At 52.2% G+C, this 17,070-nt stretch overlaps 1 protein-coding gene and 1 pseudogene across 2 annotated transcripts in view; both read right to left on the reverse strand.

Moving 5' to 3' along the window:
* Positions 1 to 17,070, reverse strand: part of PRMT8 (protein arginine methyltransferase 8) — a 79,414-nt gene that overhangs the window by 17,393 nt on the left and 44,951 nt on the right. For both annotated transcript variants that reach the window (XM_060165594.1, XM_060165595.1), the window contains exons 5-6: positions 4,569 to 4,711; positions 3,912 to 3,999 (exon numbers count right to left, since the gene is read on the reverse strand). In XM_060165594.1, the coding sequence (XP_060021577.1) occupies positions 3,912 to 3,999; positions 4,569 to 4,711 (231 nt within the window). The remainder of the gene's footprint in view (positions 1 to 3,911; positions 4,000 to 4,568; positions 4,712 to 17,070) is intronic.
* On the reverse strand, positions 6,188 to 16,308 carry LOC132529220 (forkhead box protein R1-like; annotated as a pseudogene).

A 17,070-nucleotide genomic window follows, 5' to 3' on the forward strand; every position in this document is an offset into this window, starting at 1 on the left:
TGCAGAGGACACGGGTTTGATCCTAGGTGCGGGAAGATCCCACATGCCACGGAGCGACTAAGCCCATGCGCCACAACTACTGAGCCTGTGCTCTAGAGCCCACGAGCCACAACTACTGAGCCCACGAGCCACAACTACTGAGCCCATGCACTGCAACTACTGAGTCCGAGTGCTGCAGCTACTGAAGCCCGCGCACCTAGAGCCTGTGCTCCACAACAAGAGAAGCCACCGCAATGAGAAGCCCGCACACGCAACGAAGAGTAGCCCTCGCTCACCACAACTAGAGAAAGCCCGTGCACAGCAACGAAGACCCAACGCAGACAATAAATAAATAAATAATAAATTATTTTAAAAAAAGAATGTAACCTGTAGAGAGAGACTGCCTACTTAAAAAAAAGAAAAAGAATCTAATGGAGAAAACATGCATGAACAGATGAAGAATTTCATCGGTGAGATGGGAACCATAAAAAAGAGCCAGTGGAAATGCTGGAAGTGAAAATCACAATATCAAAGATGAAGAATTCTTCCAATGGCCTTATGAGCAGAATGGATATATCAGAGGAGATAATAAAACTGAAAACAAAGACAGGAATATGAAAGACCGGAAAACAAATTTCACTCTTCATTGGAGAGACCTGTAGCTACACAGTCCCTCCCTTCCCTGGCCCAAGTAATTGGAGCTTCCCTGCTAGGGCAAATGGGACTCTGCCTCCGAGAAAATCAGAGCAAGTGCTACCAGGAGCCACTTACAGCTTCTCCTCTAGTCAGAAAGGAAAGTGCGTGTAATAGTTTAATACACTTCAGGCTCTCAGATCAAAGTCAGCTCCTTGTGTAAAATAGGCTAGAAATAGAACTCTGGATGTCGGGGTGGTGGTGGAAGGGAAACCCATGGAGAGCGTCTGAGCCTTCCAAGAGGTTCTGCCCTTCAACCCTTCAGCTATAGGCACCACCAAATCTACACGAGGGGTTCCTTGTCACCTTCTCGGCAGTGGGGAAGCTGGTGCCCATCCTCTGACCCTCAGCAGGTTCTAGATTCATGTACTGGGCAACAAAATCAAATAGAATATCTACCAAATTTCCTTCCCATTTTGAGATTCTAGAAATCCCCAGAGTAAAAACAAAATGTAATGATTGCTCCTCTCTCAGGGTTAAACCGTCCACCTTGCACATCCGTCTGCTGGTTTACTTCTATTCCTTCATTCATTTTCTCATTCATTCACTCAACAAAATATGTGCTGTGAGCCTCGTACATGACAATCACGTCTCTCTTTCTGTGTGTTCTCTAGTAGTCGGTGAGCAAATTGAGGGCAGGCTCTGTATTTCACTCATGCCTGTGTTCCCACGTTGCACGTGGTTGAGAAAGGAGGGAAGGGGAGGAGAAGGGGGGAGGGAAGGGAAGAAATTGTTTTCTTAATTTCCTTTCTGCAGGGGACTGGGCTTGTCTCCCTCTCCTGCCCCACTTTAAGATTTTTCTCTTTTAGCTGGTTCCTGAGCCAACTGGCATTTGCTTACAATTGTTCCCTTGGCAATCATTAACCTTTATGCTTTCACTCTTGATTAAGACCTGAGAGCAATCAAAATCCCTGTTTATTTAAAACAGATTTCTAAATGGACTTGCTTCCTTCACTAAAAACAGAAGCAGGGCATTAAAAAAAAAAACAACGTTTAAATAGAAAACGAGAATATGTTAAATAAAACGTAAAGGTGTGTGAGCTTTTTGGTTTGGGGGGCAGTGGTGTTGACAGACTACAGAGTTTCCACAAGAAAAAATGGGGCTGACTTTTCATTTTCTTTTCTTTTTCAGAAGGTATGAACATTGCAATGGGCAGGACAAGACTCCACCCCACGGTCTCCAGTCCTAGGCTGGCACCTGAGTAGCGGCCAGTGCCCCAGCGCCTGTCGGGACGGGTCCAGTCCTCACTGCAAGATGCGTTAGCCAAGGTCCGTGATCCAGGCAATGAGGAGGGTGAGGTATGTTTGCTTTTAAACCATGAGGAAGTTCCTTAAAGAGCTGTGCCGAGGGTCGGAGCTCAATCAATATTCAGTGCACGTGAGAACAAAGAATGGGTCTGAATGTTCTCCCCCAAACACGATTTACACAGTTACGGCAAGAACTCCAAAAACAGCATTACCGCGCAGCTCCAGGGCAAAACATGTCCTACTTATACATGCATTTGATCAACATTCCCTGTTGAGCTGTTTCTGAAACTTATCAGGAGGGCACATCTGTCCTAGATTCTGAGCCACTGGAGGCCAACGAGCTTGGCAGTCAGGCTCGGGGGCCAGAGCCATGAGCAGGAAGGGGTTTAGCGATACATTCGGAGACCAGGCTGGTGCACGCAGCACCAACGACTCTCACGTCCCTTAGTATATATCACCTCACTTAATCCTCATGGCAAGTCCATAGGATTGGGGACTTCATCTCAACCGAGGCTCAGAGATGTTAGGTAATTTGCTCACGGTCACCCATAGGATGTGAAGCCAGGGCTGGCCAACTTCGGAGCAGGATCATCTAACCTCGGCCCCCCTACCTCTCATTGTTTATCGAATGTTGGAAATGATGCCAGAAGGGCTGTAGGCATAGGGCACAGAGCCTCAGACAATCGTCCCATTTCTGTCTTCTCCCGAACCCGTCTCTGAACTTCATGCTCTGAGTTTATATTTCCAGAAGGGTGTGAACACACACGCAGATGCACTCATTCTGTGGTATCGCCAGCAGCACGAACAATGATTAGACGGCACAAGACTTTGTGGAGCTCTGGAGGCCTAGCCTCTGGGGGCAGGAGGCCCATCTGTCCCGTCCGGGAACCCCTCCACTGTAGGTAGTCTTGCCAAGGGGGTTTAGCACTGCAGGGGCTGGAACCCAGATCTGCAGAGCCCATTAGACCGTTTGGAATTTCCGCTTGTGCTCTGGTCACTTCGCACGCATGCTTCTGTGTGGGGGGTCTTTGCCCCTTGGTCGTTTTAGTTCTGGCTGAGGACACATGGCTGTCTCTAAACCTTATGAAAACATAATCCTTTTAATCTCGTGGAGGACCAGGTTTGTGTCACTGAGAATAGTTACCCTTGAAAGGAAATAGAACACAACAACCCTTTGGGGACCAGATAAAACGTTGGAGGGTTTGGGGGGCTTTTTTCTAAGACAACACGTTTTCAGCTGATGAGGCATAATGAACACAGGTGCGGATAAGTCCCCTGCCTGCCCCCGACACCTACATGGCCAGACCCCATCTCTCCCCATCTTTTACTTAATGGGAAGGAGAATCGATATAATGATGAAAAGTTTGAAGGGTACAAAAGCAGGGTTCAAAACGACTGGCCTGGCTGGAGACCCGTGGTCCCTGCCCCTGTGTGGACGCTGGGGATAAATGACGCTTAACAGCTTCCAGCCCCCCGGACAGCTCTGCAAAACCTCGGCTTCTGCTGCTTCGTCCATTTTCCATTCGCACTGTGTTCATTCTCTCCCCGCTTTATCTCCCACCAGCCACGCTGCTTATTCCCTCTCTGTAGAACCCCACTCTTGGGACCAGGGGAAAACATCCAGAGAGAAGAATCCAGAAAGCGTCACAGGTAAACTCCAGAGGCACGGCAGCTGTGGCCGCGAGAGCAGCTGCTCGTCAGCCCGCTGAAGCGCTGTCCACCCCAAACGCGCAGAAATAAATAAGCCCAGGGCTTCCCTGGTGGCGCAGTGGTTGAGAGTCCGCCTGACGATGCAGGGGACACGGGTTCGTGCCCTGGTCCGGGAAGATCCCACATGCCGCGGAGCGGCTGGGCCCGTGAGCCATGGCCACTGAGCCTGCGCGTCCGGAGCCTCTGCTCCGCAACGGGAGAGGCCACAACAGTGAGAGGCCCGCGTACCGCAAAAAAAAAAAAAAAAAAAAAGCCCAACAGAAAATCAAAAGGTGACTTACAGTGGATTTTGAAGTCCTTGTACTGTCTGTCCTCAATTGCTACCACGTACAATGCTGCCCGGTCTGGAAACATAAGCCCTCCAGGTTTCTGTTGATGAATTGTGGAGAAATGGGTCTCGTAATCTATTCACCTGACAAAGACATCACATTTTTGAACTGCACATAGAGTCACCAGACAGGCACCCCCTTGCCAGTATTTCTCACTCAGCAGACTGTCTGTCACCTTGGCCGGGACTAGGGTTGGGCAGGGAAGCTCAGTTTTGACTTTGGTACATGGGAAAACTCAAGGGGCCGAGGTGGGGTCAATGGGACACATGAGGAGGGGCAGAGGTATGTCCAGTGAGGGACGGTGGAAGATGTTTTAACTTTTGAGCCTGGAGAAGCCAAGGTCAAAAGCACACTGGGCTCTCTGGCAGCCATGCAAGTCCCTAGCACTTGGTGACCAGCATCGACTTTGGACAGCAAAGAATGGGTGTCAATTATACCAAAAGAGGCCAAGGTTAGACCTAAGAAAGCTCATTCTGTCCCCAGAAGCAAATCTAGTTTAAAGAGAGGGGCCCGGAAGCAGTGGCTGTATTCTTCCTGGGCTGCAGGCGGTGGGGCAGAGCAGCGAGGCAGCCGGCAGACCAGCGAAGGGACAGCATGCAGCAGGCTTACCAGCCACTTGTCCCTGGCAAAGATGACGGTGTTGAGCATCGATTCATAGAACAGACAGTAGCCCATCCACTCGCTGATGATGATGTCCACCTTCTCCTCGGGCAGTTCCACCTCCTCCACCTTCCCCTTGAAGATGGTGATGACTGGAAAATAAGAACCCCATGGCCACACTTTTTGGGCACCCTGACCGGGAGCCATGAGCACCCCGCATCAGGACCCGATCGACCTACAGGTGTCAGCGCTGTTCTGATTCTCCTTCTAGGAGGTGGCCTATCTCCCCCTTCACCAAGCTAGTTTGCCCTAAGAGGATTGAAAACTCTTGGCATGTTCCCCCTAAAACGTACTGAGCAGTTGCTGTGTGGCTGGCGCTGTGCTAAGCCCAAGACAGGCACCTGTCCTGTCATCGTCCAACAAGTCTTTGAAGTAAACACTCTATTCTTATTCTCCTCTTTAAGGAAACTGAGGCTTAGAGGGGTTAAAGGATGAGCGTGCAAACAGAGCCCGGGTCTGATAAGCAGCGACTCTCACACTTCTCGGAGTCCCCACCCCATGTCAGGCTACCGTGATGATTCAAACCCACAGCAGGAAGAGAGGCTGCCTCTCCTACCCTTGTATCTGTTCACAGCCCGGGCTTAGCCCCAGGGGCTGCCCATCTAGAGCTGGAGAGGAAGGAAATTTGGTGTTTTGACAAGAGCATGGGCTCCGCACTCAGGAAACCTGGGTTTAAGTGCTGGATCTTCTCATCACTAGCTGTATGACTTTCTGCAAGTCACTTGGCCCAACCGAACTCCAGTTCCCCAGAGAACAACCGGGGGAAGTGACATCTACATGGTGGGAGGTTGTACTGATGTAATGAAATGTCACAGGTGAGGTGCAGGCTCGCAGTTGGGGCTCTAGAGAAGGCAAGTATTATCTAGCACCAGCCGATGGAGAGGTAACGGGGGTAAGATCGGGACAAAGGCCCTTCCCTAAATGGCCTCTGCTCCTGAGTCCCTTCCAAGACCCCTCCCTCTACGGCAGGAGAAACTTCTCAGTTGAGTTTTTGATCATTTGACGTAGACATACACAGAGTTTGGGAATCTCGTTTTGCATTCACTGCTGTAAAGATCAGAGCAAAAGCTATCTTAGATGCCACTGGCTGTGCAATTGACACAGGGTGATGTATGGGTTGGCTGCTCCCATCAGAACCTTTCCTCTAGAGGGAAACCCTGTCTGCGCCATCCTCTGAAAAAACCACCCAATGCCTGAGCTTTTCTGGGAAAACTAAACAATGGCCTGTACTCAGGAGTAAAAAACAAAAGAAAACAAAACACCACCTCTGTCCTGAATCTGAGTTTCCTGAAAATGAATGCGGATGACAGACTCCTAGATGGCAAAGGGCACTCAGGTCACCGGCTTTACTCCCCGCCCTCACAGTGGATGGTGCCGGGGTGCCCATCGGCAGTGTCTAATGATGATTTGCTCTCCAGGGCGTGGTGTTTAATCAAAGCTTAATCAGATAAGGCCCCTCTGAAAGGAGTAGGTGTCAGGCACTTCCGGCACAAAGTGGGGTTCTTTTTTTTTTTTTTTTCCCTGCAGATAACTTTAATAAGGCATGGGCTGATGGTTGATTTGTGGAACTAAAGGTCGAAGGGGGAGTGCATCACATCTGGCTGGCTCATGCACTGTTGGATAATTTCCAGCCGAGTGGAGTCCAAGGCGCGGGCCTCCTCTGCAAAGCGGCGGTGTCCCTCGTCGGTCAGCTTCCAGAGGCAGGACCGGGGCCGTGTGCCGGTCCCACCCTGCGTGCTGACCGGCACTTTCTCAAAGCTGTCTCAGAAACAGAGATCGTGACGCACGGTATTCTTCCAGCCTTCAGGAGCCGTCCGGAAAAAGGGGAAATGTTGTCGAGTGAAACTGTAGATCTGTTGCACGTTGAGGCCACAGGGGGAACCATTTCTTAATGCCAGTGCAATTAGGTGGAAGTAATTGAGAGGGGCCGGGACCAGAGCCTCCCCTCCTGGCTGTTAGCTTGCCGAAGCCTCCGACGCTGGAGGGGGGCCCTTTCGTGAGGGGACGGGAGAGCCCCAGCGGAGCTGTCATCCTGGCCCTCAGCCTTCTCCTCCTCTGTGAGCTCCCAGCTGCTGGGGGAAGAGGCAAAGCGCTTCCGAGGGGGACGCTGGTCTGCAGAGAGTGATGGCGACTCCAAGCACTGTGGCCTCTGGGCATTTGGCAGTCTTCTTCTTTTGGGGGTGGCTGAGGGCACATTGGCCCTGATCACTCCCCGGCTTGTGTGGTCCTCCTGCTTCCTGCGCAGAAGCCCTGCCCCTGGGAAGGAAGGGTAGGAAGGGCTAGTCTTCACCAAAAGGCTCGGAAGGGGAAGGGGCTGTCAAAGCTCTGCTCCTCGGGGGCTTGAGACCCAAGGGCAGGAACTCAAGCTAGAGCAGGACCCAGGATGCAGAAGGAGCATGCACAAGGGGACAAAGCATGGGAGTTTTGAAAATGCAAACAGAGTGCCTCATTTAGTTTATTCCAAAAAAGACCTGGCAGATATATGCCGGAGCCACCTGCCTAATCATTTGCATGCAAAGCCTGATTTGTCTTATTTTTGTAAACATTTGCAAGTGTTTTCTTTCTCTTTGCACATCTCTTGAAGCCTCTTCCGTAATGTCTGCACGTGACTGTGGGGCTATGGGTCGGTCCCTCCTCCTGCATTAATCACGACCTCCCTGAGGCACAGGAAGATGTTTTCTCCTGCCTCTGGTGCCCCATGGCCTCCACTCTGGGTGCCTAGGACAAGGCTCAACCATGATTCCATAGACAGGACTCCATAGGACCGTGGGAAGCAGATGTGGACAAGAACTTCTAACCCAGTCCAACAGACAGGAATGTACAGAATACTCCTCGGGTGCCCCCCAGTGAGAGTGTATGCTCTTCCTGATCTCTGCCCTAGCACTCCTAGCCACTGGCTGTTATCCTGATCTATATGGATGCAACAGATGATAGGTAGGGAGATAGATAGATAGATATAGACGATAGACAGATATAGACGATAGATACAGATGATAGATATAGATGATAGATAGATATAGATGATAGATATAGACGATAGATAGACATAGATGATAGATAGATATAGATGATAGATAGATATAGACGATAGATAGATATAGATGATAGATGGATATAGACGATAGATATAGATGATAGATAGATATAGATGGTAGATAGATATAGACGATAGATATAGATGATAGATATAGATGATAGATAGATATAGACGACAGATAGATATAGATGATAGATAGATATAGACGATAGATATAGATGATAGATATAGATGATAGATAGATAGATAGATATAGATGATAGACAGATATAGGTGATAGATAGATAGATACAGATGATAGATATAGATGATAGATAGATATAGACAATAGATGTAGACGATAGATAGATAGCTATAGATGATAGATAGACAATAGATAGATATAGATGATAGATAGAGACGATAGATATAGATGATAGATATAGACGATAGATATAGATGATAGATAGATATAGATGATAGATAGATAGATAGACGATAGATATAGACAATAGATAGATAGATACAGATGATAGATAGATAGATAGATAAATAGAAGATATATCATAGGTGCAGTGGATCACAGAACAGCAAAAATCACAGTTTCTGCCTACCAAATGCAGAAGGAATCAATTAACCCCCTACAATGCTGAACAGCCTGGACCTCTGTCCTCTTATCACCCTTCTGCATCCAAATATTTCTGGGAACAGGCATGACCCCCCCTCAACTTGGCTTGTTGAGTAGATGGGCCCTTTGTGAAAGGAAAAATGCACACCTCACTTCAGTCCAGCTGCGGCCTGGATTCCAGACCCCTTTCATCCCCTTGTCCAGGTGCTTTTGTGCAGTGCCCAACCTTCACAACCTTACGCTTGGGTCCTGGAGGCAGACGACTTATATTCTCATTCCATCTGACAAGTAACCGTCATCAAATAGTTCCTCCCCTCTTTTCCTCAATTTCCTTATCGGGGTAAAAGAGGAGAGAGATTGAACCTAGAAATCCCTCAGATACTTTGCAGCTCCAACATGTTTTGAGTCTTCAAATATGTATTGAGCATGTGTAAGGCATTCTGTAAGTTTGCCCGTGGAGACGGCTGACATCAATGAAGGAGCAGTGCCTTCACGTCCAGTCTGACTCTAAATTGCAGCAGTTCCTCAATCCTGATTTTTGAAAAAGAGGTTACATTTTCTCTATGGACCCAAATACAATCGCCCCCCTGAATCATCAGGGACATTCTTCCTGCTTTCCAGAGTCGCCACTAGCAACCACTGAAACTCCCCGATGTAAGTGTCCAATCTGCAAAATGCTGCCTCTTGTGGTGGGGTTGATGGCAACCCAGTGAGGGCACTGGGTTGTCTCCAAGGCCTGTGTGGGCACATGCAGCCCCGGGCATCTCGTCTCCATGGCAACCTTTTCAAGGGGGATCTCGGCCTCCGATATTTAGGCTCTGATTAGCTACCGGCTGCAGAAGCCCACTCCCAATCTGGATCCCACATCATTAAGACTGTGTCAGTTCTCAGGATGGCACTGAGGTCGTCCTCTGGAGCTGTGCTTCTATTCCATAAGGATGATGAAATTTTGTTCAACCAGCTGTGACAGGACCCTGGCTGATAGGTTTTAGAAGGATTTGTCATACGTACGTGTACGATGGGGACCCAAGAACTCTAACCTGGGAGATTTTTCCCCTGTAACTTCAAGTTCTCAAATTAGACACCCAGATATTTTGGGGGGTTGTTTTCAGTGGGATCTTTTTTCTTTTTGTCTTGAGTGATTATTACAGAAATGTAGTCATTCTGATTCCTGGTCCCTTGTTTGACTTTAAAAAAAAAAAAATCAGCCCAGACCCATCTCCTTTGGGCCCCTACTGTGTCCACCAGAGTCAGCTGACCCCACAGAGCCCAAAGTTCATGGTGTCCCCATTCAGGCCCCTCCCCGGCTCGCAGAGCAGACCCTGTGCCACAGAAGAGTGGGCGTGAGAGTCGTGAGCGTTAAGACGGAGAGCAGGTTACTGGGCCGTGGAGCCGCCCCGATGCCACCCCCCCCGCCCCCGTGGCCCCAAAGCCACGTGACCCACACGCCTATTTGGGCAACACAGAACCGGCTGCACACCCCTCCTGAGGGCCTGACCCACCTCCAGCCTCTGATCCCCTCCTCTCCGTTATCTATTGCAGCTTCCTAGTTCCAGGATGGAGCAGAGCCCTTGACAGCTCACTGAAATCCTTACCGAGTGAACAGATGGATGAATGAGCAATTTTCAAAAGAGGGCACGGAGTTCAGAGACAAAAGATCTTCAAACTAGTCCTAATTCTGAGAATAAAACACCAGTAGCGTTTGACTAGCAGCTGGCAGAGTGATTTCACCTATGTTACCTCGATCATCTTCACGGGAACGTGTGTGGTTGGTTTTATTGTTCCATTTGTCTGATAAGAGGAGCAGAGTTTGGGACGTCAAAAGGGGAGCCCAAATCTTGGCCTGTCGTGCAGCCTGGTACACGTCACCAACCTCCCTGAGACCCCCGTCCTGCATCTGCGAGCGGACAGAATCACGACCCGATTCCCCACTGCTGTCAGCAGTGTACACGCTCCCACCGCACCCAATTCCGGCTCACCCATGATAGCACCGAAAGCAGGGCCGGGAGAGAACCTCTCGCCGGGCGGTGTGAGTCGGGTCCGGCATGCCTGGGCGACCACCCCATCCAAAGCAGACCCCCAGTTTTCTCAACTACTCCATCCTGTCCTTCCAAAGCACCATCACTGTTTGTAATTCTATTGTGATGCTGTGCGTCCACTTGCTTTCTGTCTGTCCCCTCCCTGAGACAGTTCCGTTCTCTGCCAACTCCACAGCACCTGGAGCAGGGCCCAGAGGGTGGCTGACAGCTGCCCCCTCCCCTGGAGTGGTGCACAAAACCCAGTCCTGAGATTATTCATGGGCCGCTTCTGATCGGTTAGGAAGGCAGCCATTGCCAGGAGCCACTAGTCCAGGTTCATTAAAAACAATTATATCTGATTAATCTCTTGCCTTCTTTGGACAGGGCTATTAGTCAAGTTAATGAATGAAATAATCATAACAATAGCTAACATTTATTAGCTGCGAACTGCACATCGTACACTGTTGTGTTTTACAAAGGGCTGTGCTGAGAGACACTTAACCATTGGGCTCTCCAGGAAAGAAGCCCTGATTTGTAGCATCTGCTGATTTCTCCGTGTAAATACTCCCACTGTGGCCAATTTCAAGCCACCAAAATGCCCACATCCGTTCCGCAAATTCACTGAAAATTTAACTACGGGCCCCAGCACGCCCTGGTTTTACATACGGTAATTATGTACGGCTCACAGTGACCCTCTGTGGTCCGTACCGCTGTTATTCCCATTTCACAGAGCCGGAAACGGAGGCCCAGGAGGTCAGGTATCCAAGATCACGAGCTGATCTGCCGGAGCTGAGTGTGAACCGGCCAGAGCTCTTAATCACCGCGCCAGCCTTCCACAGGGGTCTGACAAGGCAGCCCCTCCGCGGCCTTGTGGCGGGGAAGCTGACCAGTGATTGTGAGGGTTCACAGCTGCTCCCCGACTGTATTCAAAGGTGCTGATTCAGAGCTGAACCAGACCAGCCCAGGGGAGCTGCCCCGCTCCCCCAGGGCTCCTATCAGCGTGTAGATGACACCACGCAGAGAACGGTGACCCCCAAAGAGTAAGGCTCTGGGGACTCCAAGTAGCTTGTAAGGAAGGACCAAATCTAACAACGTGAGGTTGGATGTGAATGTAAAGTGTGATTCTCAGTCTGGATGCAAAACGTCCACGGACCGGACGCAGGTTAGGAGCCGCTGCTCGGCAGCCACGGGAGGGTAGATTGCAGATCGTGGCTGATGCCCGCTCAGCGCCAGTGTGGCACGGCGTTCCCCGCAGCTGCTAAGCAGGCTGGAGGTGTTAGCAGGGAGGCATCTGGGCCCCTCCAGCCGCCTGGCTGGGTCCTTGGGCGGGGTGAGAGGGACACTAAAGCATGGCAGAGGAGAAGGGGGCTGAGACCAGAGCAAAGTGTGAGGGAACCGGGGGTGTGCCGCCTGTATCTGTGGGAGAAGGGCTGCCAGGTGAAGGGGCGTCCCCCTCATTCTCTGCGGTCCCCAGGCGACGACACAGAGCATGGGTCAGGCTGCAGGAAGGCAGGTTCCACCTCAGTGGAAGGAAGTGCTTCGAACAGTCACAGCCCCAGGCGGCTGTAGTGGGGTCCCCATCAGGGGAGTCATCCCAGGACTGGACGGCTGCAAGCATGGAGGGATGTCACAGGAACGGAGAATTCAAGCATCGTCTATAAGAGGCTCGGGGCGAGTGGCCAGGAATGAGCCAAGTGCAGAACTGTAGGTCCTTCCTACATAAAGGTCCTTCCTTTATGTAAGAAGGGCCTACAGTTCATGCTTGTGGTACGAGGCGCCTCACGTGTGTGATATCTAATCCCCCAGGAGCCCTGCAAGCTGTGCATGGAGGTGCCTCCTCCGTGGGGAGCCACTGACGAAGCCCTTCCTGCGGCCTCTCTGCGCATCGTGCTCCTCTCAGGCCTCTCCGTCTATGGCATTGACGCTCCAGGGCAGAAGGAGAGACGTGTCTGTCCCTGAGCTCCTCTGTCACTTTTCACAAACGAATCCGCATCCTAAGCATCCCGGCAGCCCACTGGTCTCCTGGGCAGGGAAACAGAGGAAACGGGAGCTGTCGGTGCTGAAGCGCAAGAGGATAGTCTGGGCACGTGTGCGGGCCTCTCGGTGGCAGGAGCCATGTGAAGGCTGCACGTCCGCAGGTGGCTGCGTGGAGGTGTGCGTCTGCTGGGAACAAACCCATCCCGGGAGCCGGACGGAGGTGGAGAGGGAGGGAGATTGATTGCTTCTGGGTAGCAGGTATTTTATGTCCTGGGTTGTTATTTATGTCTCTACACCTACGCTCCCGAGACCCACACAATTGGCTGTTGCAGTGTTTCAAAAGCATTTCCATGGAAGCCAAGCTGTCCTCTTTCTAGTACACGTGCCAAGGCAGAGCGAGCTAGGGCCGAGGACAGCGCCCCGGGGGCCTCGCCAGCTCCACCCACCTGTTGCTACCCCCGGGGAAGAAGAAATAGAGGCGGCTTTGCCTTGAAAAGGCCCCCAGGACCGTGTGAGGAGTAGGACAGGCACGGGGCACGGGGGTGGCTATTCACCTGGGACAACACTTTGTCCCTCCTGGGCCGTCACCTCCTGGGCACAGGATCAAGTGTGAGCCATCAAACTACAGAGCAGGGAATGATTCCCTCCGGGGCCATGAGGCGGGCTGAGCAAACCAGACGCCACTAGCACACGACAGGCCGGGGGTATCTGAGGCCCCTCGGAGGGACCTGGCTGGCGGGGGGCGGGGGCACTGTGTGCAGAGGCAGCCTGGCTGCACCCACCGGAGCCTGAGCCCAGAGACGAGGTGGTCATACGGGGCGGCTGCCCAGCATGGGGGTCGGAGCCCAGCACAGGGTGGCAGGTGCGTGGGCAGGAGGTGGTGACAGTGGGCGACTGTTTACACACGGGGGCTGACCCAGTATGTAAACACATTAAGAAGGATGACAGCCAGGGCTTCACTGTCAAAGGACGGAATCACATGGAAAAGGGGGAAAGATGAGAGAGAACCCCGAGGTGCTGAATTAGAAGCAGGGGTATCACATGAAGGCGTCCTGGACAACGTGCATAGATGCGGAAACATGCATTACGTCAATGCGCGTCCACGTACGTGACACCACAGACGTGAGCATGTGTGAGCACACACGCAAATTTTTCCCACGGAGACAGTCTGGGAGCCTCGACACCCTAAAATCAATGCACACACCTAGCCCCACGTCCTCATTTCTAAAAGCCATCGTCCACTGAGGGGATTCAAGACTCCGCAGAGAAATGGCTGATTCTAGAACAGAGACGTGGAAAGTACGAGATGGGCCTGGAACATTTGTCCCACAAGATAAGGAAGCTCACGCGAAGTGAAGGGGTTACGTGGACAGGACATAGAGGCAGCTCCAGGTTGCTCCCAGGAACCAAGTCAGGGAGAATTTGAGCATCAGATGAAGTACTGACACCAACAGTGATGACCGATTGAATAAGACAGGCAATTAACGGGGAGGAAGGACGTATTTCCACGGTTCAAAGTACCTCTCCCAGAAAACCTTACTAATCACTAATGAACGGGGAGATGGCTGGCGGACATAACCCAGGCCAGGGATCCAGGCAGATGCTGTCGCAACAGGACACATCTACACTGCGGGGACGCCACCCAGGATGTTGTGAGGACGCAGCATCCCATCCGAGGCATCCCTCCAGGACGGGTGGCCTGAATCCAGCCGTGAGGAGGTGTCCCACGTCTCCAAACTGAGTGACAGCCCACAGAACACTGGCCTGTGGTTGTCAAGCGTCAAGGCCACGAAGGTTAATGGGAGTCTGACAGCTCCAGCTTGAAGGAAACCAGGACAGGACAACAAAGTGCAGTGGGCGGGTCAGAACCGAGTCCTCTTGCCGAGAAGGATGCTATTGCATCAAAAGCCCACCTCAGATGGGGCCTGAGCACAAGACCATGACGGCGGCGGAAGCTGGCCTCCCGATTTGGATGGTTGCGTGTGGCTACGTAGGAAGTGCCCTTGTTTGTAGGAAACACGCACTAACACGCTTAGGGATGACAGGGCATCGTGTCAACAGCCTGCTCCAAGACTCAGAGGAAAAAACAGCTGTATTTGCCCCTTTTCTGTAAACTGGGATATTCCGAAGGTTTAAAGAAATAAGAGGAAAAGGAGGAAAGAGAAAAAGGAAGGGGAATAAAAACATTACAAGAGTTGGAGGCAGGGGAGGGCAGGAGGGACCTCGAGCTGTGAGCCAGAGGGGCCTCTGAGGATGCTGCCCCTCCCCTCCCGAAGGCCAGGGATTCCTCCCATTTGGGCGCCCGTCCCCACTCTGCTGTGGTGGCAGGGCCATCACCCTCTGCAGAGGACCACGGTGAGCCAGGGAGGCTGGCCCACCAGACCCCAAAAGCTGGAAGCGAGAGAGACAGATACAGGGCAAGGGGGTTGGACAGACCCCCGAGGGCAGGAATCACTGTGCAGTGAAACAAAGGCAGAGGCAGGGGAGGGTCCAAATATTCTTTGGAGGCTCCTGGGGGCCCCCAGGGTTGAGACTCAGTAATTCGGAGAGGAATCTGGTCCCACAGGTACTTGCACACACCCTCCCGTCCTAAGAGGCTTGAACTTTCACTTTCAGGATCGGCAGGCGCTCCCAGTGCTTCCTCGTCAAACTAAACACACTTTGGGAAAGAGCACAGGAACGGCAGCCGAGAGCAGAGGCTCTGCCCCACATCTCCCAACCTCAGTCTCCACACCCCTCAAGTGGGGAGAAACACTTGCCGTATTTCTCAGAGTTGGGGGAGGGAGGTCAGATGAAAACACGAGGACGCCAGGCTCTGTCTCCCTTGCAGAGAAAGAATTGGCTGGTTTTCTTTCTCCATCGTTCGTAGGCAAGTCGAGAGGAACCCTCTCTGTCCCTTCTGCCCGGGTCAAGGACTTTCCCAACGAGTGTGCAGAGACACCTTGCTCCCCCAAAACAAGCGAGATTGGACACCAAGCCGGAGGGCGGGGCGGGGGGATGTGAGCCGCGTTTCCCCTACCCAGGCTGGAAGGACGCCTGGACTCTTCACGGCCCCCTCCACTTGCCCACCACCGGCCCTCACTCCCTCGTTCCCTCGTCCCCCAGCTTAGACTCCGTGGTCCATTACTCTGATCAACCACTGGCTCCTCCCTCCCTCCACTGTGTCCCCAGTGGCGCCCAGATCCAGCTGGCCCTCCCCTCCGCTCCGACCGGGGCTGCTGGACGTGGTTGGAACGGCCGCACACCAGGGGCCCCTGCAGGTCTGTGTCTGCCCATCTCCAGCGGGCGCTGACCCTCCCCCGCACCAGCCCTCCCTCCCTCCCTCTGCAAGACCGTCCCATCACTTCTCATCTCCCTCCAAAACCCTCACACCCTCCCCTCCCCGTCTCCGGCGCCAGCGACGGCCTCTTTCTTCCTTGAGAAAATGGAAGCAACAAATCGGGGCTTCCCTCCAGCAGCCCACCTCCATCGGACCCACACTCCCCACGTCCCCTCTGTTACCGTGGCTAAGCTGTCCCTTCTCCAAGAAGAAGACCCACTCCTCCACCTGTGCTCTGGATCCCACCCCCTCTTACCTTCTCAAAGTCCTTGCTTCTGAATTTACTTTTTCCCAAATCTGCAATTTTTTCTGTCTATCTACAGGACAGCGGGATTGTTCACATGTTTCCATATCTCCTATCCTTAAAAACCAACTCCCTTCCTTGGTCTCACCTCTCCCCGTCGCTACATTTCCGTTTTTCTGTTCCCCCATCACAGCAAAAGGAGTTATTTATAGCCCTTCCTTCCCAGTCTCTCCTTAACCAACTTTACCTGGACTTCCATCCCCACCCTCCATCCAGTCTGTGCCTGTTAAGAACCCCAATATCCTCCATCGTCACAATCGTTCAACGGTCACGTCTCTGTTCTTATCTTACTTGATCCGCTGGCATCCTCCTCCTTTACTCCTCTTTCCCGAAGGTCCATTGACCTCACTGACTGTATCTTCTCTGCCTCTTGCGGCCTCTTCTCCTCTGCTTGACCGTCAAATGTTGAAATGCGCAGGAGCTCCATCTTTGGCCCATTTCTCTCCTGCAGCTCTACATTATCCTTGAGGGAACTTGTTCTGGGGCTTTAAATAACATCTAAACGCTGAAGACCCCCAACCACAGAGCCTGACCCTCCCTGGAACTCCAGATTCATATCCGAGTCTCACTCTACACGTCCACCTGCATCTCCCCAGGGATCGCAAACCATGCCAGGGAGAACCCCTGATTTCTTCCTCCCTCCTGTCACTCAACATTCCACCAGCCACTCTGACTCAAGGCAAAAAGCCAGCCCTGCCCCCATCTTGTTTCTCTTGCCCCAGGCAGTCCGTCAGCGGGTCCTCTGGCCTCTATTTCCCAGCATCGCCCAAGAGGTCACTTTTTCCCACCTTGACGGCTGCCACCCTGGCCACACAAGAGGCCTAACCGCCCCCCACCCGCCGGCCCCGGGGCTATGAAGTAGTTTCTACCTGCACACGGATGCCTACAGCCTATCCCAACCCATTCACCATAGAGAATGCTCCTCCGTTGCTTAAAATCCTTCAAAAAGTCTTCATCATCCTTAGGAAAAAAGTCCGACCTTGTTTTCCTAGTTTATAAACTAGGAAATGAGTGATGTGGCCCCGCTCAGCACAGGGCCTGGGGACTAAATCTCATCCCGCGGACTGATGGGAGATACAGAAATTCTTCTGATCGGGGACGCTTGCGGGGGTGAGTGTGTTCAGGACGGGTCCCAGAGGGAGGGGCCGGGGATGTCACGAACACGTGGGAAGGGAGTGAGGAGAGGAAG

This window comes from Lagenorhynchus albirostris, chromosome 11, assembly GCF_949774975.1.
Source record: "Lagenorhynchus albirostris chromosome 11, mLagAlb1.1, whole genome shotgun sequence".
Taxonomy (NCBI): Eukaryota; Metazoa; Chordata; class Mammalia; order Artiodactyla; family Delphinidae; genus Lagenorhynchus; species Lagenorhynchus albirostris.